Source organism: Euleptes europaea, chromosome 17 (assembly GCF_029931775.1).
Source record: "Euleptes europaea isolate rEulEur1 chromosome 17, rEulEur1.hap1, whole genome shotgun sequence".
In the NCBI taxonomy this organism is placed as follows: Eukaryota; Metazoa; Chordata; class Lepidosauria; order Squamata; family Sphaerodactylidae; genus Euleptes; species Euleptes europaea.
Genome location: NC_079328.1, coordinates 22,151,191 through 22,178,210, shown reverse-complemented (window position 1 = coordinate 22,178,210; position 27,020 = coordinate 22,151,191). Strand labels below are relative to the sequence as shown.

Below are 27,020 nucleotides of genomic sequence, written 5' to 3'. Positions count from 1 at the left end.
TAGGTCCACCAGCTGCTACTAGTCCTGGTGACTGAAAGGAACCTCAACCTACAGAGGCAATAAACCTCAGACTACCAGCGCTAGAAGGAGGAAGGCCTTGGCCTCTATGCCCTGCTTGTTGGGCTTCCAGGGCGACTAGTTGGCCACTGTGTGAAACATGATGCTGGACTGGATGGACATTTGACTCAGGGCACCTTATGTACTTTTACGCATGCAGTCTAGAGAAGTATAAAACAAACTAACTAAGCAAGCCAAAGTGTACCTCTTGCACCATGTCATAGCCTAACATGTACTCACATCCCTTGTGAGTGGTCAGCCAACCTTAGCCTTGACTGGCTCTGTGTATAACTATGGTCATATTATGTGAAATAAAAATCTAAAGCATCTCTGATGATGAAACCCCTCAATCCTGTACAATTTTATTGGCATCCATTTATCCCTGTTCTTTTAATCATGGTGTGTCTACAAAAGAACAAGGCCCATCACCTTAACTGCTGGGAGACTACTTGTGATCTCTGCACTGGCTTCAGCATCCTTCTTATCATCTTCAGGGACATTTGTGTCTTCAGGTACAATGAAGGTGAAGTGCTTGAGTGCCTCCCCTGGAACAGGCAGTTGTCGTTTCTCTGGGTATGGGATCACAGAGAAGAAGGCAGTAGGGGGGATGGGAGGCCCTGAGGGGCCCAGTCCTAAGGCATCCAAGATCTAGGGCAAGATAAGAAAAAGTCACATTAATGCCTCAATGAAATGCTGCAGCCATGAACAAAGAACAGCAGGACATTTGGAGTACAGTCTGTTCTTCTGATGGAAGATCCTGAGCAAACAGGAGGAGTAGTTTCCGTGATGACCACTATGGGCAGGACATTCTTGTGCTATGTGAAATAATTCCTGTGTGCCGATGAAATCATTTGAGAAAGTAGTCAGAAATGTAAGACATTGACCCTGGCTCAGAAAAGAACATCAGGGCCCAGCCATGCATTGTAGGATATCACTCTATTGATGCAATGGAGCATTCTTAGCAACTGGATTTTTCCTGCATGGACAAGTACTTGTGGATCAGTCCTGCCTCGCAATGATCAAGGGTGGGTGAATGCAGATAAATAGTGAAACACATGGAAGAAAATGGGACTAGCAAGAGAAGTGTCGTTAGAAAAACAGAGCAAACCCAGGCGGGCAGAGTGATGACATACGGTACCTCCCCACAAGCCATTCAGTGTGAAATGAGAAACGGGACACTTTCACACATGCCAAATAATGCACTTTCAAACCACTTTCAGTACACTTTAACAATCATTTGAAAGTGGATTTTGCCAGTTCATATAATAAAACCCAGCTTCAAAGTGCATTGAAAGTAGATTGAAAGTGCATTATTCAGCATGTGTGAAAGTGCCCCCAGCCTATTTGTTTGAGGAGTGCAAGTTTGGGGGACCAATGGCACAACATCTTTTGAGGGAAGGATTCTTCTTGAGGAATCCAAACCCATATTAATGATCTACTTGCTTCTTTCTTTGGAACAAGAAAAACTCCTTTGTTACACTTGAGGAAATGCAAGCCATTCCATTCTTGACCTTGGGGAGGCTTGCTGTGACAAACGGTATCTTGTAAAGCCCTCGTGATAATTTATTGCTGCTGGGGATTTTTTTTATCCATCTGCTGGTCTTTTAAAGATGCGATTTTAATTACTGTTACCTGCTTTTACTGGATTTTTTGCTGTCATTAAAGGCTTTTATAACTGTAACTTACAATTTCTAGAAATGCTGCTAGTTTTAAGTATTTAGGATTTTTTGAGCTGGTGCTTTGTAAATACATTTTATATTTTATTGCTTTATTTACTTTTTGCATTTTTAAGATAAGGAAAACAGCCTTGGAAGCTATAACTGGCTGAGAACTTAGGATATGAATATTTCAAATACATATATAAACAAGATTTCACATCTATCCTAAACACAGGGTACTAAGACAAAAGTAAGCCAGTTGGTGAATATATAATTATTAAATCACTCAGAATACAGGTAGAACATTAGGTGAAGGTACTTTTTATTTTTGCAATTAAAAAATGTATACCAGCTTTCTACAAAGAAATTTGCTTTTGATCTATCCCCTTTTACTTGTTTAAAACAAATAAAATTGACCATGGTTGCTAGTTCCAAGATTTTTGCCCCGACTTTTGGAGACTTGAAATAATATCAGATCTCCTGTATTTTACATGCAATGTGTATGCAGCAGGGATCAAGTAGCAAACCAGTTTTCCATGTCTTCCTTGAATACTCTTAGTGTAAGGAGAAATACCATAATAAAGGATCATCTAAACTTAATCTTAATCCTGTACTACAATTAACTCAGCTTTTTATTCCTGTCCAGTAAGAGGCTGCAGTAGATGCATGAAAAATTACCTGCTTCGTGGGACTGAAATCTGCATTCATATTATGAAATTTTCATGCAGAAATATTGCATCTGGTCATGATTTTGATACAATATTATCTAAGAGCAGAATATAAACAAAAGATGTTACTAACAGCTCGTTCCTGAGTTCTGCGGTGGTCAGGGACGGCGTAGCTGATGCCCCGCCTCCAAAGCGGTTTCCAGGCCACGAAAAGGCTTAAAAAAGCCTTTTATAAAGGCTTTTTAGGAAAATGGGGCATTTCCCCCCACTGAAAACAGTAAGGCTGCGCCAGGAAAAACCTGGCGCAGCAACACTGTTGGTGGAGGGGACATGCCTAGGCTGGAGGGGCTTAGGAAGCTGACTAACATCAGCTCCGCTCCCAGGAATGCCCCAGGAACACACACCCCAATCCGGAGCCGCATTTCTCTCCCGGGATTTAGGTCCTGGAGAGACTGCGGCAGTGGGGGAGCAGCGTGCAGCTCTGCGACGCCCAGGCACCGAAGGAACTGCCCCAGCCGCCAGCGTAAGTGCCTCTTATCATGGAATAAGCGCAATTTCGCTGGCAGCGGGGTCATGCTACCCCCAAAGAACTTTCAGCCCATTTCTCAGGAATGGGCTATAAACTTCCTTGGCACTAAACTCCTTTCTTTCCCTTTAACTGTTACGGCATACTTCAATGGTTTGCTGATTACTGAGCAGAGAAAGGCGTTTACTGAAGCTCACATGTACATTTTACAACTGTCAGTAGTGAAGGGCGTTATAATAGGACTCTAATTGATGAAAAAGTTTGCTCATGCAACCATAGATTTATTGAAGATCTGGCCCATGTGCCCAAGGTTTACAGCAGATCAGGAAAGATTTCTTGGAAATATCTTGTTACGGTTATCAGGGAGATGAGATTTGAATAAACTTGTAATGCTATTGCTGGAGAGAGATAAAAGGATAAGATCACAAATGGCAAAGTTTATTGCCACGGTTGCTAAGATGATGATAAAGGTAAGATCTCTTAATATAGGTCCTAGTTTTATTATGATAAGTAACTTTTAGGGTATAGTTCATTATTATGGAAGATATGAAATTAATCTGTTATGTCTGTGAATTTTATATTATAGCTGACAATTTAACTAGGTTTGTTTCTATTTGTGCTGTGATTTCATGATTATGACTTTGTTTGCTATGACTGAGTCAATGCAATGAAAGTATCTGATTTGATTTAGCCACTTGTAGGGATTTATGAAACTTAATTAATTGGCAGCAGGGCACACCCTTGCCATTTTAATATTGGTTCCACAGAACCCTGATTCTCGCCATATTGAAATATTGATTACAACAAATTCTGGGTCTCTGAGATGCTCCTGTCCAAAGTCTACTGACTGTATAGTGACCTAATGACCTCAGTGGAGCAATCTTAAAGGGATTAGCTTTGGGTAATCCAATCATTCTATATAACAGACAGCCAATGTTTGCTCAAAGTTTGCTTCAAGATGGAATGTGTCATTGTCTTCTCTATGCCTTGATCTCATTAATCATTAATTGTGGTATGCCTTGCCTAAGTTCCATTGTGTGATCACTGACTGACCTTTGCTATCCATTGTAATATTCCTTAATAAAACTGAGAGATCACTGGGGCAATTCAGATTGATCTCTGGAACTCGACACTGTAAGCGTCTTCCCTCAAAGCACCGTGCGTGCTTTCCCCAAGGCACTTTCGGGGTGCCTTCCCTTCAGCCACTCTAAAGAATTATTATTTTGCCTACATAAACTGGTTAAGATCTTGCTCTTTGGACGGTTATGAATACATGACGAAACAAACGTTTTATAAAAACATCTTCATTTCCTAAATGTCAGGTTTCTGTCAGGTCTACCAAACTCTACACTCCATTCCTGTGTTCATTCTGACAACAGAGAGTGCCTTCCCCACTAAAACAATGCCCTTTTGCTCCTGGTGGGGAGAGCCCAGCCTAGAACATAAATAGTCCCCACCTGTTCTACACCTGGAAGCTTGCCGGTCTCTTGGATCCTCTTGCCACTGGAATCCTCAGAACTGAGCACCTGGATCTCTAAGCATGGGATTCCAATGGTGTCTGCTCCTTCCCCTTCTCCCTCCTGCCCTGCAATCAGCCGCTCTAGACGCTCCTTCTCTGCTTTCTCTTTTTCCAGCCGCTCTTTCTCGGCTCGCTCCTTCTCCAGCCTTTCCTGCCTCTCTCGTTCCCGGTCCTTCCGACCTTTGCGGCCTGATGGTGCCTGCCGCTGGTCCTCCACTTCCTCCTGCTTCTCCTCAGAGGCCAGGGACTGCTGGACCCCCTGAACCCGATCCCAGAACAGAAGGATCTGAACTATGTCTTTCTGTGAGGCCTCGTAGAGCTTGAACCGCTGAGCCAAGTTCTTCTCGCTCTCGCTCATTTCCTTCTCAGTTTCCTCCTCCTCCTGTGCTGTAGGGGGCACTCCCCCTTGCTGCTCATTCTGCATCTGCTTGCTCTTCCTTTTCTTCTCATCCCTGTCATTGGCATTCACCTCGGGACGGTCCGTTTTGCTTGGGGCGGACGTTTTCCGTTCTACTCCATCATTCAGCTTTTGGTCCTATTTTAAAGAGGGAAAAGGGGTGTTCTGGAATGACAGACCCAAAGCAGAACTAGAGAATACATTAAAGCAGCCAGGGATCTTCAGCAACATTTTGGATTGCTCAAATGACCACACCCTCCATCACCCAAAATCAAAGCATCCCAGTTTCATCCCAGGGACATGGCAAGGCTCCTACATCTCTCGGGACAGAAAACATCTGTGCCAGCTCAATAAGACCTCAGATCTGAGATGAGCATCTGTCACTCCCCCTTTGCCAGGTGTCTGAAACCTGAACTCGGCCAGAGACGTGAGCCCCTAGCCTGCGGCTTGCTGTTGGCAGTCTTGCAAAACCAGCACAAGTCTGGAGTGTCTTTGTACCAAATCCCCTGCTTTAAGATTGTACTGGGTGCCTGTTGGCTTGTATATATTTGTTTAAATTCCCTTTTTAAAAAATGCATTCTTGCATCTTCTAAGCTGCTTTGAGTCCCCAGCATGGGAGTAAAGGAGGGTAAAATATTTAAATAAATAACATAATTGCCTCTGAGGCTATTTCCGGCTGAAGTAAGAAACCTGCTGGAACTGGGCAGGTCCTGAGCCTGGCCCTGGAATCAGTCCACCCCAGCTTGAACCAAGCTTGATTTTAGCCCAGCTTCTGGACCGGGTAGAATTCAGTGCCATCTCCAGGGAAACTTTCTAACTCATGAGGACATTCTATAGCTGGTGTGTCTGCAAATTTCACTTCCTAGGTAGACACTACCTGGAGCAGGATATGCGTGTCTATTCATAAGGAAGATGGAGCTCTGAAAAGTACACGGAGGTCAATGCTGTGGAAGAAATTTGAAAGCAATCACAAGTGTCTTGAACCAGCCAGGAAACTAATGAGAAAGGGCAACTTGATGCAGTGACAGATATAGATGTTTTCACAATACCATCTTGAACCTGCAAGGGAGCATCTCACACATTTCTAACCATCTAGCCTTCGAAGGTAACCTGATATATTTTGCATTGCAGTAGCTGAACAGCAGCCCTTCTCTTTTGATTACGGCTATTCTTCCCACAAGTTGTGCCGAACAGCAACTCAGGGGTGAGCACAGGGTCTCCACCTTTTTTGTGGCAAGGTGTACATGATTTTCCAAGGCACAGGAGAGGCAGAACCTTTAAAGGTCAATGTTTTCTCACTGCTACTTCCCCTTCTTTGGAAAAGTCGGCAACCCTCAAGCCTGCAAAATGTCTGATGTTTGATGAAGAGTATTAATTCCAAGATGTATGGGCCACTTTTCTACACATGAACACATGAAGCTGCCTAATACTGAATCAGACCCTTGGTCCATCAAAGTCAGTATTGTCTACTCAGACCGGCAGCAGTTCTCCGAGGTCACAGGCAAAGGTCTGCCTAGTCCCTTTAACTGGAGACGCCGAGGATTGAACCTGGGACCTTCTGCATGCCAAGCAGATGCTCTACCGCTAAGCCACAAGTTGGTGACTTATGCAAGTGCTTTGGAGAACAAAACCCACCGTTTGAAGTGCTCTGATCCTGTTGAGGGATACCAGTTCACCAATTTTACTATCTACCTGGCTGGCTTGTACCCTATGAAGGCCATTCACGGGGCGCTCACTAGTCACTGGCTTACTTGCTTCCCTCCTGCCTGGCCCTTCTTTCCTGTGGAGTCTTCTTTCTCCTTTGCCGCATCCCTCTTGTACCGCTTGCTCTTCTTCTTCATCTCCTCCTCCTCCCGCAAACGCTCCAGCTCCTGCTGGTGTTTCTTTTCCTCCAATTCCCGAACCAGTTTCTCCATTTCCCTTCAATGCACACATGGAAAACACACACCATAATTGGTTATCCTGATGCCTGTAGGACATCTGGAAATGTATTCCATTTTCTCTCCTGCAACAAATAATGAAATTGGCTGGACTCCTTTGTGCACCGAAGAGAGGCTGAGAGGCTCTCCTACCACCTCCAAGCTGAATAAGACCCTACTCTGTCACCTCCCACTCCCATGCTACTTACTGAAGGAATTGGGAGGATGTGTGGAGGAAAGGGCTTCATTTGGCTTAAAAGGAAATGGGTTTTTCAGATGGCTCTCAGACACTCCTGTGCAGTATCAATGCATCCCAGCTAGTGGGGCACCAGAAGAACTACAGCCCCCAGGATTCCTGGATACAATGTCCATGAGTGAGCATATACGAGGCCTCACAGCACCATGTCCCCCTTCCTGGCCATCTCTGCCATTCTTCTTCACTTCCCTTAGTGGAATGAGAAGGAAGAAGAGTGATGGAGTGAGCCTTATTCAGCCAGGAGGAATGCAGGGAGACCTCAAGATTCCTTTGAATGCTTGGTAAGGTCCGCCGGGTGCCCAAAGATCTCAAAGAAGGCCCAGCCATTTCCTCCCTTTTGGGCTTTGATTTAGACGCTGGTAATTTCACTTGGCCTCTGAAATGGGCCTTTAAAAGGGAGGGAAATCGATCAGATCCAGTAACTAGATCCACTAGTTGTGGAGTTTGGTAACATTACTACATTTTGATTGCAGGGTCTGGGACTGGTTAAATAAGAGCCAGCATGGTGTAGTGGTTACAGTTATGGACGGAAATCAGGGAGAGCCAGATTCGAACCCCCACTCTGCCATGGAAGCTCACTAAGAGATAGGGTTGCCAAATCCCTCTTCACCACCAATGGGAGGTTTTTGGGGCGGAGCCTGAGGAAGGCAGGGTTTGGAGAGGGGCTTCAATGCCATAGAGTCCAATTGCCCAAGTGGCCATTTTCTCCAGGGGAACTGATCTCTATCGGCTGGAGATCAGTTGTAATAGCAGGAGAACTCCAGCTGGTACCTGGAGGTTGGCAACCCTACTAGGTGACAATGGGCCAATCACACTCTCTCAACCTAACCTTTTACCTCACAGTGCTGTTGTGAAGATAAAATAGAGGAGGGGAGAATGATGCTGTAAGCCATTTTGGGTCCCCATTGGGGAGAAAGGTAGGATATATAGAAATTACCACATTTTGATTGCAGGATCTGGGGTTGGTGGGGCATGATCTGGGGTTCCTCAGTGGAACAGGCTTCCTCGGGAGGTGGTAAGCTCTCCTTCTCTGGAGATTTTTAAGAAGAGGGGAGGGGCCGTGGCTCAGTGGTAGAGCATCTGCTTGGCGTGCAGAAGGTCCCAGGTTCAATCCTTGGCATCTCCAGTTAAAGGGATTAGGCAGGTAGATGATGTGAAAGACCCCTGCCTGAGACCCTGGAGAGCCGCTGCTGGTCTGAGTAGACACTACTGACTTTGATGGACAGAGGGTCTGATTCAGTATAAGGCAGCTTCATGTGCTCAAGAGGCTAGATGGCCATCTGTCAGCAATGCTGATTCTATGACCTTAAGCAGATCATGAGAGGGAGGGCATCTTGGCCATCTTCTGGGCATGGAGTAGGGGTCACTGGGGGTATGGAAGGGAGGTAGTTGTGAATTTCCTGCATTGTGCAGGGGGTGGGACTAGATGACCCTGGTGATCCCTTCCAACTCTATACTATGATTCTAAATTTAAAAAAAAACTAAGTTAGAATTTAGCTTTTTCTTTATGCACTAATTAACCAACAGCCCCACCGTCACCTGTGAGGCATATCTGTTCAATTTATATGCTCATCAAATCCAAGGGGCAGATGCTTCTCACTCTGGACAAGTGTCAGTTGGCAGGCAGTGGTGGTACGATGGGAGTTATCAAGGAGTCATTTCCATTTCTAAGGACAGCTGTAAAATCACTATCCCAAACTGAAACAGGTCTCCTTGTGGGCACGTAAGATATTCCCAAGGACTGCAAAGGGACACCTCACTGACCTCTTTTTCCGTTCCCGCAGTGCCTGCAAAAGTTCTCTGTCAAACTGGATTTTCTGTTCCTCAGTGAGGGCATCATATTCCTCTTCGTCCATCTCCTGCAGACGAACCTTCTCGCGTGCAGCAGCTTCCTGCTGCTCCCGTTCTTCCCAGAAAATCAAGGAAGAAGTTAGGATAACAGAAGAGAAAAAAGACTTGGGCCACATCTGAGATACCACTTAGTCTCCGTTATTATTCTTTCAAAGATAAGACTGGGATAGGCAAATCTGGGGAGATGCTGGTAAAACCTGGCAGCATGTCAGACTCAAACCCCATGAGGATGTGACCTGTTTCTGTTCAGAGTTACTCTGATAGCCAAAGAACAGCAGCCAGGGTGTGCTTGGGCCTGCCTCACTTGTCAATCCTTACCTTCCTGCTCTTGCCTGGCTTTCTCTCTGGCTTTCATGGCTGCAAAATCCTGGAACAGGTTCACAAAGTAGATGTGGCGCCGATTATTAATCGCTTTGAGTACGCACTGCAGCACCATCGGAATGTTGCGGGCAAAGAGGCTCTCCAGCCCGTCAATCACAACGCCGCGATAGCAGTCGCTGAGCTGCCAGGAAAGGAACGGACACCTCTTGTTAGGTCACAGCGATGTTTTTTTTTTTTTTTTTGGTGACTGCTATGTTCAGATTCTGCTGTGGGTGAAGCTCCAGGGCAGCAAAATTCAGCCAGTGCTGAGTCTGCCTAAAACTGCAGAACACTCTACCCCATATGGCCGTCCCACGGCCTCATCAATGGACTGCTCTGAGGTCAACGTGGATTAAACCTAGATGCTGAATGTACTCACTACCTCTCCCAAGAACACTCCTTTTGGAAGAAAAAGAACACTAAAAAAAAAAAAAAACACCAATCCTATTTTTCAGTCCTTAGGAATCACTCCCATGAGTGATTGGGGGCTTCCTAAGGGGCTGATAAGTTTGGGGACCTGGACCACTGTGCCTGTTATGATTTCCATGGGTAAACAAAAGTGCAAAAATTGCAATTGTGCTGTAAGTGTATACTAGATTAAAGAGACAGCACTATGACCTACCAATTAATACACAATCCTGCTAAACTACAATGTACATGACACAATAGGTACAATATACAACTAAATACTTTACTATAGCAAAAGAGTAAGCATATATACAAACTATCCAATTACCTATCTAACTATAAACCACAAGTACAACATAAATACATAATTCACATCCATAGAAGTTACATACACAGTGCCCGAAAGCAGACGCATACCGCTTATCAAACATCAGTCTTTGTTATAACTGAAGCAATATAAAATGGTGAGATATCTTATGTAGTTGTGGGAAATTAAATCTCCAGATGTGAGCAATTGGAGGCTTCCTAAGGGGCTGATAAGTTTGGGGACCTGGACCTAAGCACATGGACCACTGGGCCAGTTATGATTTCCAGGCATCCTTGCTGGTGTTGCAGCATTTGAGCATCTCCTTTTGGGGCATGGGGGTGGGGCAAAAGCGGAAACTCCAGGGCTTGTGATACTGCTGCTTCCTTCCTTGACTGCCTCTGCCAGTCCAACAAACAGCCGTGGCCTTCTAATTAAGAACGTTACCTGCACACTCTCTTTGCAACATGACATGTTCACACCGTCACTGCCCACACCCTCCCCTGACACATTAAGTGTTACTATGGCTTCTGTTGTGCACTGCTCATTTTCACTGCCACAACGAGTGTCATGAACACAAACATCTGTGATGTGCATTCTAGCCAAAGTCCCTTTATCTCTGGCCTCACTCATGATGGTCCAAATAAAGGTCTAAAACCTACAAAAGACATTAACTGCCACCACCTAGGATTTCTGGTATCCAGAACACCTTATGGTTTTTAAGGCAAACAGAGAGAGGCAGTGTGCTGTAGTGGTTAAAGTGTCGAACTAGGATCTGGGAAACCCAGGTTCGAATCCCCACTCTGCCATGGAAACTTGCTGGGTGGCCTTGGGCTAGTCACACGCTCTCAGCCTCGACCCTGGCAAGTATTTGGATGGGAGACTGCCAAGGAATACCAGGGGCATGATGCAGAAACGGGCAATGGCAAATCACCTATGAACATCTCTTAACTTGAAAACCTACAGGTTTACCGTAAGTCAGCTGTGACATGATGGCAAAAACAAAACAGAAAGGCAAACAGAACACCTTTTTATAATTTTCCTATACAAGGAGAATAACCTGCATGAGAGAGCAGGTGGGGGCACTGTTCATGAGTTGTGTGAAGCTTTCAATTTTAAGTTCTTTTGGTTTGGCTGGCTTGAGCCACCATTTACTTTGAGAACAAGTGAGATTAAAATGTTTTAATAAATAAAAAATATTTCCAGAGGGGGCACCATTGCAGCAACATCAACAGAAGTCCAGAGGTATTTTAAAGGCTAACAAAATTTATTCCCGCATAAGCTCCCATGAGCTCGTCAGATGGCATTCACTGAAGGGAATGCTGACTCACAAAAGTTTGTTCTGGAATAAATTTTATTCGCCCTGAGCATACAGCTGGGCTTCTGCTTAATATTTGATTAAAATATGGATGTGCACTAGATGCAAGAGGTCTTCCCTACTCTCCCAATTGGAATTATTGCTGCTAAAGATTCAAGTTCTGAGTTCGATCCCGACGGAAGTCGGTTTCAGGTCGCCAGCTCAAGGTTGACTCGGCCTTCCATCCTCCTGAGGCCAGTAAAATGAGTACCCAGCTTGCTTGGGGTAAAGTGTAGATGACTGGGGAAGGCACTGGCAAACCACCCAGTAAACACAGTCTGCCTAGTAAATGTCGAGATGTAACATCACCCCATGTGTCAGTAATGATCTGGTGCTTGCACAGGGGAGTACCTTTACCTTTAAAGATTCTAGGGGCAGAGTTTGACCCTCAATGACAACAGCACCAGCAACTTGCATTTTAACAACATTTTATTAAGGCACTCCCAAGAGACAAAAAGCAGGGAGAAAATGGGGACAGTGTCTTTACCCAGAACAGTGACCAGAAAACAGGGACTCTCCCTGATCAGCAGGGAACGTTCAATGTAGTGTCTTGACAGTGTGCAACTTTCCAATTCAAACAAGACTTTCATTTTCACCTTGCAGTAGGGATTCCCATGGGAACCAGCCATGTGAATGGGTCCAAGACACAGTTTCTTGGTCCGTCACCTCACCCCAAGCCAGACTATACCACAAAGAGTGGGCAAAGTGACTGAACAGAATCAGGAGTCGCCGAAAGTCCCCAAACCCTTAGCCCCACTTGGCCACCACCGCTTCCCAGTTACGCTTACCTGCATCCTCTCAGTGAGGATCTCCACCAAGAGCTCTTCGGGAAACACACAGCTCATCAGGCCGGAATCGCCAGCTATGCTGGCACTGATGCTAATGCGCCGCTGGATGGGAATACTGGGGATGGGGCTAGATGGAATCTGCAAGTATAGTGCAAAGAAGGAGGGGTCAGAGCCAGCCAATCCTCTGGGACAGGCTCCAAGCTTTCAGGGGTACCCTAAATAAAACTGCTTTTTCATCTGCTTTTTCATCTAATAATATATTGGGGTATATGATGATGCTTATCTTCGCGCCGATTGCTCAAGTTTCTCTTTTCTCATGAGGACAAATATTTTGTGTGTGTTGGTAAGTGAGGTCATCAAACCCAGGTGTGGAAATCAAGAAAGCAGTTCTCTGTTTTGTGGGTCTGACTAAATCCCATGGCCAATTAACATGACACTTAATTTTAGTACTGGTCCTTTCTTCACAGTTAATTGTTTCCCTTGAGGATCACACATGGCGACGTCTTCATGCTTGTCCATGGATAACTTGAGGACTTTGTATCGAACACGCGATGGAGTTTTGTGCCTCCCAGATGCCCATGGCCCTTTTCTCCTCCTGACCACAGTGCACAGGAAAAGGAGCTTCAGCCTTTCCCACACCACATGCCACTGTGGTTTCCTGAAACCGCCCTATGGAGCCGCTACTGGCTCAGCTGTGAAAATTATACGTAGCCACAATAAGTAATGGGATTTTGCAATGGAGCCCATGGCTCCATGGGGTGGTTACAGGATGCCAAAATGGCATGGTGCGGTGGGGTGGGGGAGAGAACTGAAATTGCTTCTCTCTGTGTCTCACAGTTATGAGCCCAAAAGGGCAAGTATGCGTCTGGGAGGCACAAAACTCCCATCACTGTCATGTCTCCCACATGGGGACATGGTAATGTTTAGTGAGGCTCTGAGAATTCACCTGTGAGGAGGGAGTCAGGCGGATCCTCTTACCTGAGATCCAGGCTGATCAGACTGTTGATGCTGCAGTTGCTTCGGGGCTTGCGACCCGTGACCCTCAGACTTGCCCTTGGCCATTACTGAGCTTCCTCGGTAGCCTCTAGAGGTGGTTGACTGCGGCCCCATTTTGGACTCGGAGCTCGGCTGGCTGCCTTCTGAGGTGTGCTTAGCCAAAGCCTCAGCACTCAGCCTGGTACCCAGAGATGTTACGGGCTGTCCATCAGCTCCTTTACCCATTTGGCAGAAAGAGACACACATGGGAAAAAGACATGAGAAATTATAAGAACACAAGAAAAGCCACGCTGGATCAGACCAAGGCCCATCAAGTCCAGCAGTCTGTTCATACAGTGGCCAACCAGGTGCCTCTAGGAAGCCCACAAACAATATAACTGCAGCCGCACCGTCCTGCCTGTGTTCCACAGCACCTAATATATTTGGCATGCTCCTCTGATCCTGGAGAGAAAAGGATCAGTACATGACTAGTATCCATTTTTACTAGTAGCCATGAATACCCCTCTCCTCCATGAACATGCCGACTCCCCTCTTAAAGCCTTCCAAGTTGGCAGCCATCACCACATCCTGGGGCAGGGAGTTCCACAATTTAACTAGCAATGTTTGAGTTACAGCGCTCCCACATCGAGCCCTATCCCATCGGACTTCCTGACTGGGCTCCATGGTTGTGACAGTGAGGACTTATTTATGGATTTTTCAGTGTGGAAGAAATGCTGCCTGACTGACAAGCAACGAAGCTGGATTGCTAGTTCAAAGTGCGGGTACCCAGCAAAGGGGATTTTGATGGCCTGGGAAATGGGCACTATGAGAGCTAGCAGGTCTCTGGAGAGAAGCTAGAGCCAGCCTTTGTCCTAAGGAGGAGCTAAATGGGCACTGAGTATGGACTGGGAAGAAGAGGAACAAATCCTAGGCTGTGTCAGCACCATGGTGCTGGACTCGTAGGGTTGCCAACCTCTGGAGATCTCCTGCTATTACAACTGATCTCCAGCCGATAGAGATCAGCTCACCTGGAGAAAATGGCTGCTTTGGCAATTGGACTCTATGGCATTGAAGTCCTTCCCCTCCCCAAACCCCGCCCTCCTCAGGCTCCACCCCAAAAACCTCCTGCCAGTGGAGAAGAAGGACCTGGCAACCTTATGCTGGAGACCCACACACCCTTCCTGCAGACACTTCAGCCTGCACACTCCTGTTTATTACCAGCTTCATCTGTTTCCCGCTGCGCCTGCTCTATGGCGGCTCGGATGCAGAGTTCCCGGGCGCGGAGGCCTGCTGGGCTGCTCCCGTCAGAGATGGCTTCAATGACTACAGAGTCAATGGACAAGCAGGCGGCACTGTAAAGTTTGGCTAGGGTGATGGCTGCACTGGTCTTCCCTGGATGGGTGAGGGAACAGACAAAATGGGTATGAGTGAACGGTCCTTCGTCGTCTGTCGTTCATTCCTTCGGGTGAACACATGCCAACTGTGAGCCTTTCGCATGCAGGAAAACCACACAAGCTTAAGGGGTCTGAAAACCAAAAGGGAAGCTTGCATGGAGAAGAAAGGAAGGCAATTTAGAAAGGGGGGTCATGGCCCAGCAGTAGAACTGCATGCAGAAGGCCTCAAGTTCAATTCCTGGCATCTCCCAGGTAGTAGGTGATGTGACAGACCCTGGAGAGCTGCAGACAACACTGACCCTGATGGACCAAGGGTTGGTCTCAGCAGAAGGCAAATTCATGTGAGTATGTCAAAAGAAGTCACAACCCCGGCAGGATGCAAAGAAGAATGGGTTTTTGATGCAGATGGGGCACTCAAATCAGAAATGGCTCAATGTGTTCACAATTTGCTCTAAACTGCTGCGATTTGTTTTTGAGTACATGCAGTTCATGGTCGTGCGTGCCACTATGGTAGCAGGAAGCTGCGTGGTGTGTAGATAACTGTGTAGTATTCCCCTTCCCTTTCCCTAATGACCTGCCTTATTTTATTGCAATTTTTTGCCACCTCTCTAGAAAACCTGGGGAGTTGTGGTGCTTCTGGCTGTGATTTGTGACTGCTCTCTTAGGCAGTGAAGGAAGACATGTAGTCCAGATGTGGCAGAAGCGGTGAGGGAAGGAGTATCGGTACCATCACCCCTTTCAAGAGGTTCCCATGTGAGCAGCCAGGCTGGGGCAACATCCACCAGATTCTCCCCTGGCACTCTTTCCCCCGTAAGCAACCTGATGAATGACTACAGAAATATGACAGATAAAAAATAAAGGACTTATAATGATTAAAATGTGACAGTTATTATCACTATTGTAGTAAAAGCATTCATGCTTTCTAGTGATGTAGATGCAATGCCTTCCCTATACCAAAGCTTCTTAAACTGTGGGTCGCGACCCCATACAGGGTTGCATAACTGAATGTGGGGGGGGGGGTTTGCAAAAATTTGGCAACAGTAAAAGGTTTCTTTATGAATTATTATCAGTAAATGTTTGATTTGTATACCAATTTTATATACCTATATACTCGGGGTGCGTAAAAAATTATCGGGCAAAAAGGGGTCACAAGTGGAAAAGTTTTAAGAAACCCTGCTCTATACAATAAAGAGTAAGAATAAAAGGGGAGGGAAGCCGTCTCTGCAGCCTTGCAGGCCCATAAAACCCTTTAGGGTATGTCAACAGAAGCATCTTTACTCAGAGACCATTTATGCAGGGTCAAATTTGATGCTCGCTCAAAGCTCTTTTTAAAAACGTGACCTTTAAAATGCCTATTCACAATCCCGATGCAAAAGGAGAAATTCCACCCCCCACTCGCCTGCTCTTTTGTTCCTTCCATTAGCCAACCTCCGTTTGCATAGCTAATGCGCGGCTGTTGTTTTGCATGCTTCCTTGAGGGGATTCTTTGGTGCGGGGGTGGAGCAAACACAAAAGGTCGCGTTAAAGGGGCTCAAGAAATGCGAAGCAGGTATGCGCCGGCTTCGCAGTCACTTCCTGAATGACGGTTCAGGAAGTGAAAAACTAAAAAATAAAATAAAAAATGTGGGGCAATCCAGCCTGGAACGCGCTGCTAATTACCAAACATAAATGGCCAGAAAGTAACCTCACCGTTCCTATCAGTGCTAGCCAGCCAGGTCTGGAGCACCTTGTGGCACATCCAAGTTAATCCGGGAAGGATACAGAAGGCAGTCCATGGGAAAGGCTCTGAGGGCCTGTGGCTCCAGGCCAGAGCTAGCTTTCTTTGAACAAAGGAGCTGACTGGAACTGTGTGCTTCTTCCCCTTGTGGCCACATGGGGGTGGGGGGAATCTCTGTACCTGTAAGGGGAGCTCCGTGGATCACAATGGCGATGCCTCTGCGGTTCCTGGCAGCCCGCCCTTCTGGAGAGATGTCGATGCCAAGGTGGCGGGCAATGGCACGGGAAACGGGGTTGTTGTCTAGTTCTCCCACAGTCTCCTTCTGCTTGAGGAAGCTTTGCTGACTGACGACTGGAAAAAATCCATTCTTTTCAGTGCCGGGGCTGGGGTCCCCCACCCCACCGCCAAGCTCCGCAGCTTGACATTCCGACCACTACTCTAAGAATGTTTCCAGAGAAGGCTCTTGGGTACAAATGGTGCTACTTCATAGGGATCATGCCAGCAGGTGCCGCAGAGGGTGCTGCATCTGGACAAGAGGGCAGTTTCCCTCATGGGGCAGCAGAGAAGGAGCTGAGCTCATGCATTCCCTCTTGGATATGCACAGCTGCCAGCTAAGGGCATTTTGTTTGGGGTTCTTTATTCCCAAAACTGCACATGCGGCCAAGGCACTGGAACACGGAGCAGAGCTGGAATCCTGCTCTGCAGCAAAGCCAAAAACCTGAGAAGCACAACAGCAATTCCTGCTCCTGCAGCAATCCAGTGGCAAGCAAATTTGGAGAACGGGAAGGCCAGCCCATGACTTTGTCACCATGATGATGATGATGGGCTCACGGTTTTTGTTCCAGCCAACCTTGGGTGTGTCATGGGAGGCAGAGAAGGGAGCTGAAATCTGATGAAAGGCATTTAAGGCTGGGCAAACTTCAACCAAGGAGGACTCCTTTCCACACCTGATGCACAGATTGCAGGGTAAGAGTGCAAGGAAGAGGAAGAGGATGCTGGGCAACATGCAACCCACTCCCCTCTTGAGCCAAAGCCCTGGGGGTGCCAGAAGAGCCAAAGGACTCCATAGCTTGGAGCTGACCTCTATATTGATAGCTAACATGAACTATATTGACCTCTATATTGATAGCTAACATGAATACCAATTTCCAGGATTACATGATATAATCATGGAATCAGAGGACATACACTGCCCTAGTCATTGCACAGAATTCATTCCCGGGTACTTGGCCACTGTGGCTCCTTTTTTGTGTGTCCCTTTGCAGAAGGAAGCCAAAATTATAGAAGGGGAGCAGGAAAAGCACAAAGTGTTTTGTAAGGCATAGAAGTGGGAACCACCTGAAAAGTTGAAGCTGGTCAAATCATCATCATCATCATTTGTTTATTACGGTCAAAGACCAGCTTGCACAAAAAGAAATATTATAAGAGCTGGTCAAATATCATTTGGGATTTCTAAGAGCACAGTGGTTCATCTGGAACAAACAGGGCAGATCACCATCCATGTGTCCACAGCCTGAATGAACAAAATCTTCCGACTGGAGATGACAATGCACAGAAAACTAGCACTCCTGGAGCAGAAGTCTGCTTGCTCCCAGAATCCTTTGCAACGCCCAGCATCCAAAAATCTGCTTTAGAGGTAGGGTTGCCAACCTCCAGGTGGTGGCTGGAGATCTCCCACTATTACAACTGATCTCCAGGTGACAGAGTTCAGTTCCCCTGGAGAAAATGGCTGCTTTGGAGGGTGGACTGTATGGCATTATACTCCACTGAAGTCTCTCACCTCCCCAAACTCTGCCCTCTGCAGGCTCCACCGCACAAATCTCCAGGTACTTCCCATCCTGGAACTGGCAACCCTATTCAGAGGACAACCCAGTGTCTAAGGCAGATAGACATGTGCAGGTTAGGCCTAAATGGGCAAGTTACTTAAAGACAGCACAGGTGGCAGCTCCTCTGCCCCCAAAACTTCCCACCTGTAGCGAAGAGGGACCTGGAAACCCTAGCCTTAATTCATCTGCCACTGTCAACCAGCAACTTCTAATGCCCATTGTGCCTTTCAACTGGGGATTTTTCTTGATGAGAGTTCAGCCACACTGTTGCTCCCCAAACCCAAACCCATACCTGCTGGAAAACTATCAAGGGCACAGGCTCAGCAAGCTCGGCATGACGGTTCCTTTATTCTTTTTTTAATAACTCTTTAAGTTTAGCTTATAATAACAACAAGAAAATAAAAATTCAACAGCAGGAGGTTAAACATATTAGTACCGTCGAGATATGTTCTAATACTTGGTCTATTGTATATTAATGATTGTTCGTTTATTCTTCATATAATTATTGTACTGATTCCAAACTTTTTCACCTGCTAGGCCACTCTTCTGCAACCACTTCATGCTGGAAATCACAGAAGAGATGTGTTGGAATCTGGTCCAAAAAAGGGGGTTTTATGGCAGGTATTTTTTGAGATTTGGCAAACATGAATTTGCTCATGGTTCCAACACAAGTTGCACTCTAGTTCTCTCAGTCTAGTGTCTGATCAATTTTTCACCACAAGGTGACATTCAAACGCAGCCCATAGTTTATCACATCCCCTTTTTTGTTATCCTTTCTACTGCTAATTGTTAACAAAATAAAAGAGCAAGAGTCCAGTAGCACCTTAAAGACTAACTAAGGTCATTTATGCATGGGTACTTTCACTCATGTTTGCCCCTGGTCTGAATCGGTTGTTCCTTGGAGTTATGCATGAGTTTTCCGTCCATTAGAGATGACCTCATGCCCAGCCCTCATAATGTCCGGGTCTTCCCATTCCTCTGTTAACCCGACTCTTCCATCTTCCCTGAGCAAAGCCCAAGTGAAATCCCCATGTATAAGGCAAAGTGTGGGGAATGCAAGCTTGGTTTCGTTCACAGCCTATTACAAAGCAGTATGTCCAGAGGCAGGGACTGAAATACTTCCTACTTCCTCGGAGCTCTTTCTGAGCAGAAGAAAAGCTTTTTAAAACCGAGGCTTGGATTTCTCCCCACCCCTCCCTTTGAGATTGCTCCATTTTTGTTGTTGTTGTTCTTAAAATGCTTTTTTATGTGGCAACTGGGTTTGGGGGGGGGGTTTCTCTCACAGTAAGCACTACAAGTAAGCCAATTACAAAGCAGCATTTAAAGGGGCAGGACTTGATTTGAGCTTGGAGACTGCTGGTGCATAGATTCCCAACAGGAAAGTGTGGGTCCAGCGAGCAACGAATCTCAAAACTCCCATGCATAAACAACCAAAGTTTCTGGCAGGGTATGAGCTTTCGTGAGCCACAGCTCATTTCTTCAGAACTTTGCTAAGCATTGGCAAAGTGTTCTTTTCACTTTCCCTGCACCCCAAAAAAGCTCTCACTCACCTTGCCCTTGTCCTTGCACTTGGGCTTGCCCTTTGTCAGGTCCCTCTTCTTCTTCCTCCTCCTCCTGATCAAATTTTGATTCCACCCTGTAAGTACGAGGCCCTTCGTAATGTGTAGCAGAAAGGAGAATGGAACCACCAGTGGATGTCGTACCAGAAGGAAGCGCCTTTATTCTGTGATCGGTGTTTTCCTCTTCTTCTATTCAAGAGGGAGAGCAACAATACAAAGGGTTCAAAGAGCTATCCCGAAATTCTCCCAAAGGCGCTATTTACACTCTTAACTGCACTATCCAACCAAGTGAAGAAAAAGTCTTCTTACTTTAACGATACTATGGCCAATTTGGCCCTGAACAATGTCACACTGAGATCAAAAATTAAAGATAAAGAAAAATAACTATCTAGATAACCCATAAGGAAATTAGTATTTTTAATCTTGATTGGCTGGGCAAAAAACTTGGCAGCTGGCAATGTAGTATTAAAATCCACCCCTGCTAAAAGAACGGAAGAAAAAGCCACACTCCAGCGCAGTGGTTCCCAACCTTTTTGGTATGGTGATCCACAAGTCCAAATTTACTTAGTATGGCAATCCACTTAAAAACAGCAACACAGCGTGCACAAGTCAAGAAAACTGCAAAAGCCTGGGACCCCCTTTCACAAATGTTGTAGCCCACTTTTGGGTCAGGATCCACAGGTTGGGAATGACTGCTGTAGAAAGCAGCAAAGTCCGGATCACTCCTTTTGCACAGACAGAGAGAGCGCCCTTCTCGAATTCAATCATGGCTTTTCATTTTTGGGTTCCTAGGATCTTGGACATAGGCTCAAAAGCAAGGCAGATGGGCTTCCGGCCTTCAGGTGATGTGACCCAGAGAAGATGACTGCTTTTTATATCAGGCGATGCTCGGGCTCACCTTAACCAAAGGTAAAAGGAGATGCTCAATGGCTGTTTTCAAAAGGCTAAGGCTGCAATGAAGAGAGGATGATTCCTACTGCCCTGGGCCAACTAGAGCAAGTCTTCTGATATTACAGGGCAAAAGGAGCGGAGGCACAGCATGAAGCACGCAGCTGGATTTAAAAGAACAGCTCAAATCAAATTAAGTTAAATTATCCACAAGCATTGTTCCAGAAATGCAAAGGTCTCCTGAGGTGTGCTGGCACAGCGCAACCAATTCTACTCGCTAATTCCTATCTCAGGGCCAAAACGGATGTGTGCCAGGAGCTCCATATCTGGAACTCCAAGCAATTTTTAATACATTTAATACATTTTCAGTTGCACGGAGAGCCCTGACTCAGATCAGGACCACAGCATGCGAGATTAGCCTCCACTTCCCCAGTGCCATTTTTCTGACCTGAAACAGCCCCAGGGAGCTATTATTTGACTCAATGATCATTTGTGCATGGCTATTTCCTCACGATAGCCCCAACTACTTTGGGGCATGCATACATTTTCCGACCATCAGAGGTCACCTCGCTCTCCCCTCGCATTTCGCCCGTATTTTCTGGATTCGTGTTTCGCCAGCATCCAGGAAACCCAGGCAAAACATGAGAGAGAGCGGGGTGGCCTCTGACAGTCAGAAAATGCATGCATAATCAAAGCAAAGCCCTGAAGAAGTTGGTGGGGTGACCGCAAGGAAACAGCCATGCATAAATGGGCAATGGCTACTGGCCAGGTGGCAGCTCTTCATAAGAACATAAGAAAGGCCATGCTGGATCAGGCCAAGGTCCATCAAGTCCAACAGTCTGTTCACACAGTGGCCAACCAGATGCTTCTAGGAAGCCCACAAACAAGACTACTGCAGCAGCATATTCCTGCCTGTGTTCCACAGCACCTAATATAATAGGCATGCTCCTCTGATCCTGGAGAGAATAGGTATGCATCATAACGAGTATCCATTTTGACTAGTAGCCATAAACAGCCCTCTCCTCCATGAACATGTCCACTCCCCTCTTCAAGCCTTCCAAGTTGGCAGCCATCACCACATCCTGGGGCAGGGAGTTCCACAATTTAACTACTCATTGTGTGAAGAAATACTTCCTTTTAATCTGTTTTGCATCTCTGATCCTCCAGCTTCAGAAGACGACCCCACATTCTAGTATTATGAGGGAGAAAACCTCCTCCCTGTCCACTCTCTCCATACCATGCATATTTTTATAGACCTCTATCATGTCTCCCCTCAGCCGCTGCCTTTCCAAGCTAAACAGCCCTAAGCGTTTTAACTGCTCCTCATAGGATGGTTGCTCTAGTCCAGGGATCTGCTAACTGCGGCTCCCGAGCCGTATGCGGCTCTTTGGCCCGTTGAGTGCGGCTCTCTGAACTTGGTTCGGAGTCCCTGCTCTCGCGCCAGCTCGCGCCGGCAGCCGGGCTGCGGAGCCGGCGTGCCTGAGAGAGAGAGAGCGAGCACGAGAGAGCAGGCGAGAGGCTGCGCTGTCTCTCCCCCCCCCCTGCCATGGAGAATGGCCAGGTCCTTCTTTCCCTTGCCCTCAATGGTTGGGAGGGTAAAGCCTCCCCTCCCCTCCCCTCCAGCCACACGATTGCTGGGCGGGTGGCTTGGCGGTTCCTGCCCCCCCGCCCGCCTATCAGCTGTTGGGCGGGGCGGGCTTCCTTTGGTAGACCTGGCCTCTGGCTGAGTCCCATTGGGAGGCCATGTCTACCCACTGGCTTTCTTGGCTGTAGACCTGGCCTCCGAGGAGGGGAAAAAGTCCCCCTTCAGAGGCCAGGTCTACCAATTGGCTTCTATGGGCCTCCGGAGGCCAGGTCTACTGCCAAGAAAGCCAATGGGTAGACCTGGCCTCCCAATGGGACTCAGCCGGAGGCCAGGTCTACCAATAGGCTTTTATGGCGGTAGACCAGGCCTCCAGACGAGGACTCTGGACGGGGAGGGGGAAATGGCAGGGACTTACAATTTAATTTTTATCAATAAATAAGATCACTATTAAGTATGATATCAAGTTTTATTCAGTGTACCTATAGTTTAATTAAGACTTAAAACTTTAATTAAAGTTTATTAAGTTAATAAACAGTGTACCTACCTATATAGTTTAAGTTTAAGAAATTTGGCTCTCAGAAGAAATCTCAATCGTTGTACTGTTGATATTTGGCTCGACTAATGGGTTTGCCGACCCCTGCTCTAGTCCCCTGATCAGGTCCTGTGTCAGGTCAGGAAAACAGTGCTGAGGGCCTTAACTCCCACCCCCTGCACGCAGCTGTTCCAATACAAATTAGGCCCTCGGAAAATTCTAGTTTTAAAACAAACGATGAGCTCCAAATGCAAAACATTCGGCACATGCCTGGCTTGGTTACTATTTCCCAGCAGATGTCTTAATGATATTTGTTTCTGATTTCTGCCAGCCACTTTGGGAACGGATTTTGGTTGGGAAAATGGGGTAGGAAAAATCTAATAAATGTGTGAAAATGCAACCACAGCCACCTTGTCCTTCACCGACAAATGTGCCCGCGCGGCCTTAAGAAGCAGCCATAGCTCAGCCATGCAGGGGCAGTCCCCAGAAGCTGCCCCTTCATTCTCACCGTGATCATGAGGAACGGACTCCTGGTCACTTTGAAGCTTCTTCTGCTCCTCGTAAAATTCCAGCACTTCAGGAGGCAGCTTCTCCCCAGGCAAGCGAGGAGGCAACAGGAGGGTTTTATGGCTATCGTAGCCCTTCAACATGCGCAAAATCTGAAAAGCGAGATGTTAAAGGACCCATCAGTCAAGAGGAGCTTATAAAGATGGACATTGGAATTCGCAGCTAAAATAGTCTGACTGTCCAAGCCTGAAGCACACCGTTTACAAATTAGACACATTTGCATCTGCTCCTGTTGTGGGATTCTCCAAACTGAACATGATTTTAAGAAGGGAATCAGAGATCTCTGACTTCTAGGAACAACAGCTTTAATAAAGAAACAATGCATATCCAGGAAAGACATCACAGTTAACATATAAAGCACACATACACCTATAAGTAGGAAGAAGCGGAACGGATCCCAAGTGGATCTAATATCAGTTCCCTCCTCCTCTAGTCCATGGCAGGGGGCTCAGCTTTTATTGCAATGGATAAACAAATTCCAACAGCATGGAATTTTTAACTCTTCCCAAAGTCATGATTAAGAGTGTTTAGAACTAGATGTCAAGCTGACCCTCTAGCAGGCCTTTAGCTCTGGCCAGTACTGCCAAGTACATTTCCCAGAAATGTTTTCATAATTGTTCCAACAAGGATATCCTAATAAGGATTGTTACAGACTAGAATATCTTAGAACACTCATGGATATATTCTTTGGTTCATGTGAAGCATTCTGGGTACAAACATAGATACTGGAGTATGGGGCTAGATTAGACCTTAATATCAGACTTTCTCATCACTCCTGGCTGGTGACACTAACTGCTTCCATACAGAAGTTTTTCTTCACTTTGGCTACCAAACTGCAACTTTTTAAAAGCATCCACACAGTGTTGTGGTCTAATCATGCTCCAATTGTCCTATCCCCATCCTCAATACTTTATCCTGCTTACATTTCTCCAATGTTTTGGGAAGAACGCAGTCCAAATGTACTTTCAGGTGGTCTGGATGGGAAGGTGTATGTTACCCACAGTCTTGCCAACATCAGTGCCACCTTCCTTCCCTCAGCCCCCTACAACCAACATTTTCCCTATCATACCACCAGAGGGCTTTTAAAAAATTGGTAACTGCTCAATCACTATAGTGTTATAAAGACCTGTTGCAAGAATGTACTAATTTCTATGAATTCCCAACTTTCTCTCTTTTTTTAAAAAAAGTAAGCCTCTAGCACTTTTCACTGAGGAGATTCACCTTTTCCCTTATATCTCCACAACAAAAAGGGTTAGAGATTTCCTTGAAGGAGACAGTCAGGACTGGGATATACAAAACAACAGTAAGCTGTACTTATTACTGAATGCTCCATATAGACCCATTTTACTTCCTATGGGTCTAGTACAAACTGCTTTCAGGGGTTCTGTTATCCTTTGGTAACAGAGGATTAGAGATGTGCTCTCTCTTGAAAAATGAAAGTCTCTGGATTCCAAAGGTCCATTTCAGTCCATATTATATAGTGTCCTGCACTGGGATGCCCAAACACCTGACAGTTCAACTCACATCCTGTTCTCTAGTCACATACAGGTAACTTCACTGTATTCCTTTTCTAACTATGCCATACAAAGCAATTGGCTTTTTGCCCATGCATGTTCACACACAGCCTGATTGAGTTCTATTCCCCCCGCCCCCCTGCATAACCTCTTTACTCAGCAGGCAATGGTTTAAATAGACAATTAGATCAGTTCAAATAAAATCAAATAAATCAGTCACAAACAAACGCTGAGTTTTACTAAAATCCTACCCTTCAGTGTTCATCTAAGTTGATCTTAGATGCTAATGGCCGCCGATTGGTTTGAATCAGCAGTGCCAATGCCAATGCAAAACTGATCAGCAGGCATCTGAGGCTGCTCAGCACAAACAGAACAGGCTGGGTGATCAGCTCACATTGAACATGGTTAAGTTCTAATGTCAAGAATGTTTGTAGTGAAATTTGCAGCGTCCCAATTTCTGCATCGGTCTGATCAAAGGTATGCTTTTATTTTCAGCCAGGAAAGCAAAGGTGTTAGTGTGTATATACAGGTGACTTGGACCAGTGGTTCAAACCCTCTCAGTCTAATTTACCTCATAGGGTTGTCTCGTTATAATAGTACTGGACAGCCTCACAACAGAATTGGATAATCTATCACAACTGTAGCCCCCTTCTGGATGCACACCTTAACGTGGTGAGGGGGTTTGTGTGTCAGGGAAGCTGAGAGCAATACCATAAGGGGTCTAGACTCTATCAAGAGACTAAACTCCTAGCAGAGTCACTCAAGGCGGAATGGGCACAGCTGAGACACCAGACGAAGATGCATCCACCCCCTTAAGGGATCAATGGCCACATCCGCAGAAGAGAACAGGCAGTTCCAATGGGGATGGGGGCAGAGGAATCCCTGAAGGTTTGCTACTGGGCAGCAGCAGTAGTGGAAGGTGATACTGGTGGAGGTTCTTTCGTAGACAACGGCAGTGCCACTACAGCTAACCCTGGTTAGTACTGCGCAGAAGAAGGCACTGGTAAACCACTTCTGACCAACCTTTATTTTGAAAACCCTATGATGAGACAATCCAAAATGAAAAAAGATATAGTGCTGGAAGATGGGGGTCCCAGGTCGGATGGCACTCAATCTGCTACTGGGGTAGAGCAGAGGACAAGTACGAGTAGCGCTGTTCTTAATGATGCAATTGGACTAAAGTTGAAAGGACGTTCAGTGGTTGACATGAATAGATGCAAAAGGACAGTCCAAAGCTGTTTGACGCATATAATAGGAACATGGAATGTGAGAGGAAGACCCAACAAAAGATGGATTGACTCAATAAAGGAAGCCACAGCTTTCAATTTGCAAGATCTGAGCAAGGCTGTCAAAGATAGGACATTTTGGAGGACTTTCATTCATAGGGTCACCATGAGTCAGAAGCGACTTGACGGCACTTAACACACACACATCACAACTGTAAATGAGAGAGCTGGTAGCTGGGAACATTTTTTCTCACCCGTTCTTCCAGCAAATACTGCTGGTCCAGTTCCAAGGAATAGAGCTCAATGGGGAAGCTGCAGGGGTTCCTCACTACCACTTCGGCCTCATCCCCAAGGGCATAAGGCAGGAGGGGTCCGAGTTCCACGATAGCAGGGGTGAACTCCAGGCGCGGCTCCAGACCGTGTCCTGAGACGTGGAGCAGCAGTTGATGAGTGCTCTGAGTAATGCTCACAATCAAGTGGTTGCTGTAGAACTTCTAAGATGACAAAACAATGGAGAGATTACTTTCTTGTGTATATACACACACACAAACAAACACACACAAGGGAAAGCTTGCCATTGCCACAAGCCTGATTGGCCCAGCAGTGCGAAGCAGTGCCCATATGCCCCACGCTGTAAGAACTGCAGGCCAAGAGCTGCCTAGTTCAGGATTTGGTTCCCCCAGTAGTGATACAGAAGCTCCTGAAAAGCTCAGACGTCAGGCATTAAGGTGACGCCACCTCCTGATATATTTATCCCTTTTCCTATTATCAAGAGACATATACCATTCCAATATGGAGGTTATATTTAGATGTTACCACATGAAGCTGCCTTATACTGAATCAGACCCTGGGTCCATCAAAGTCAGTATTGTCTACTCAGACTGGCAGCAACTCTCCAGGGTCTCAGGCAGAGGTCTTTCACATCACCTATCTGCCTAGTCCCTTTAACTGAAGATGCCAGGAATTGAACCTGGGACCTTCTGTATGCCAAGCAGATGCTCTACCACTGAGCCATGGCCCCTCACCAATGCTGTTGTTCATACACTGGTCTTTCATGCATTGGCTGCCTCCTGCCAGCCAGCCCAGGTTTCCCTGAATCAAGTCCTTCTTGGACCACATTTCCCCTTACACTGGCTAAGCCTCTTTCCACCTTCTGAGCATGGAAGGAC

The 27,020-nt window shown here is 46.3% G+C and overlaps 1 protein-coding gene across 1 annotated transcript in view; it reads right to left on the bottom strand.

Annotated features, from left to right (window-relative positions):
* Positions 1-27,020, bottom strand: part of HYDIN (HYDIN axonemal central pair apparatus protein) — a 216,389-nt gene that overhangs the window by 71,037 nt on the left and 118,332 nt on the right. Inside the window, exons 34-45 of the mRNA XM_056862322.1 lie at positions 26,106-26,345; positions 23,053-23,203; positions 19,531-19,728; positions 16,335-16,505; positions 14,262-14,435; positions 13,047-13,279; positions 12,069-12,206; positions 9,170-9,353; positions 8,765-8,906; positions 6,577-6,745; positions 4,367-4,963; positions 487-705 (exon numbers count right to left, since the gene is read on the bottom strand). Of these exons, the coding sequence (XP_056718300.1) occupies positions 487-705; positions 4,367-4,963; positions 6,577-6,745; positions 8,765-8,906; positions 9,170-9,353; positions 12,069-12,206; positions 13,047-13,279; positions 14,262-14,435; positions 16,335-16,505; positions 19,531-19,728; positions 23,053-23,203; positions 26,106-26,345 (2,616 nt within the window). The remainder of the gene's footprint in view (positions 1-486; positions 706-4,366; positions 4,964-6,576; positions 6,746-8,764; positions 8,907-9,169; positions 9,354-12,068; positions 12,207-13,046; positions 13,280-14,261; positions 14,436-16,334; positions 16,506-19,530; positions 19,729-23,052; positions 23,204-26,105; positions 26,346-27,020) is intronic.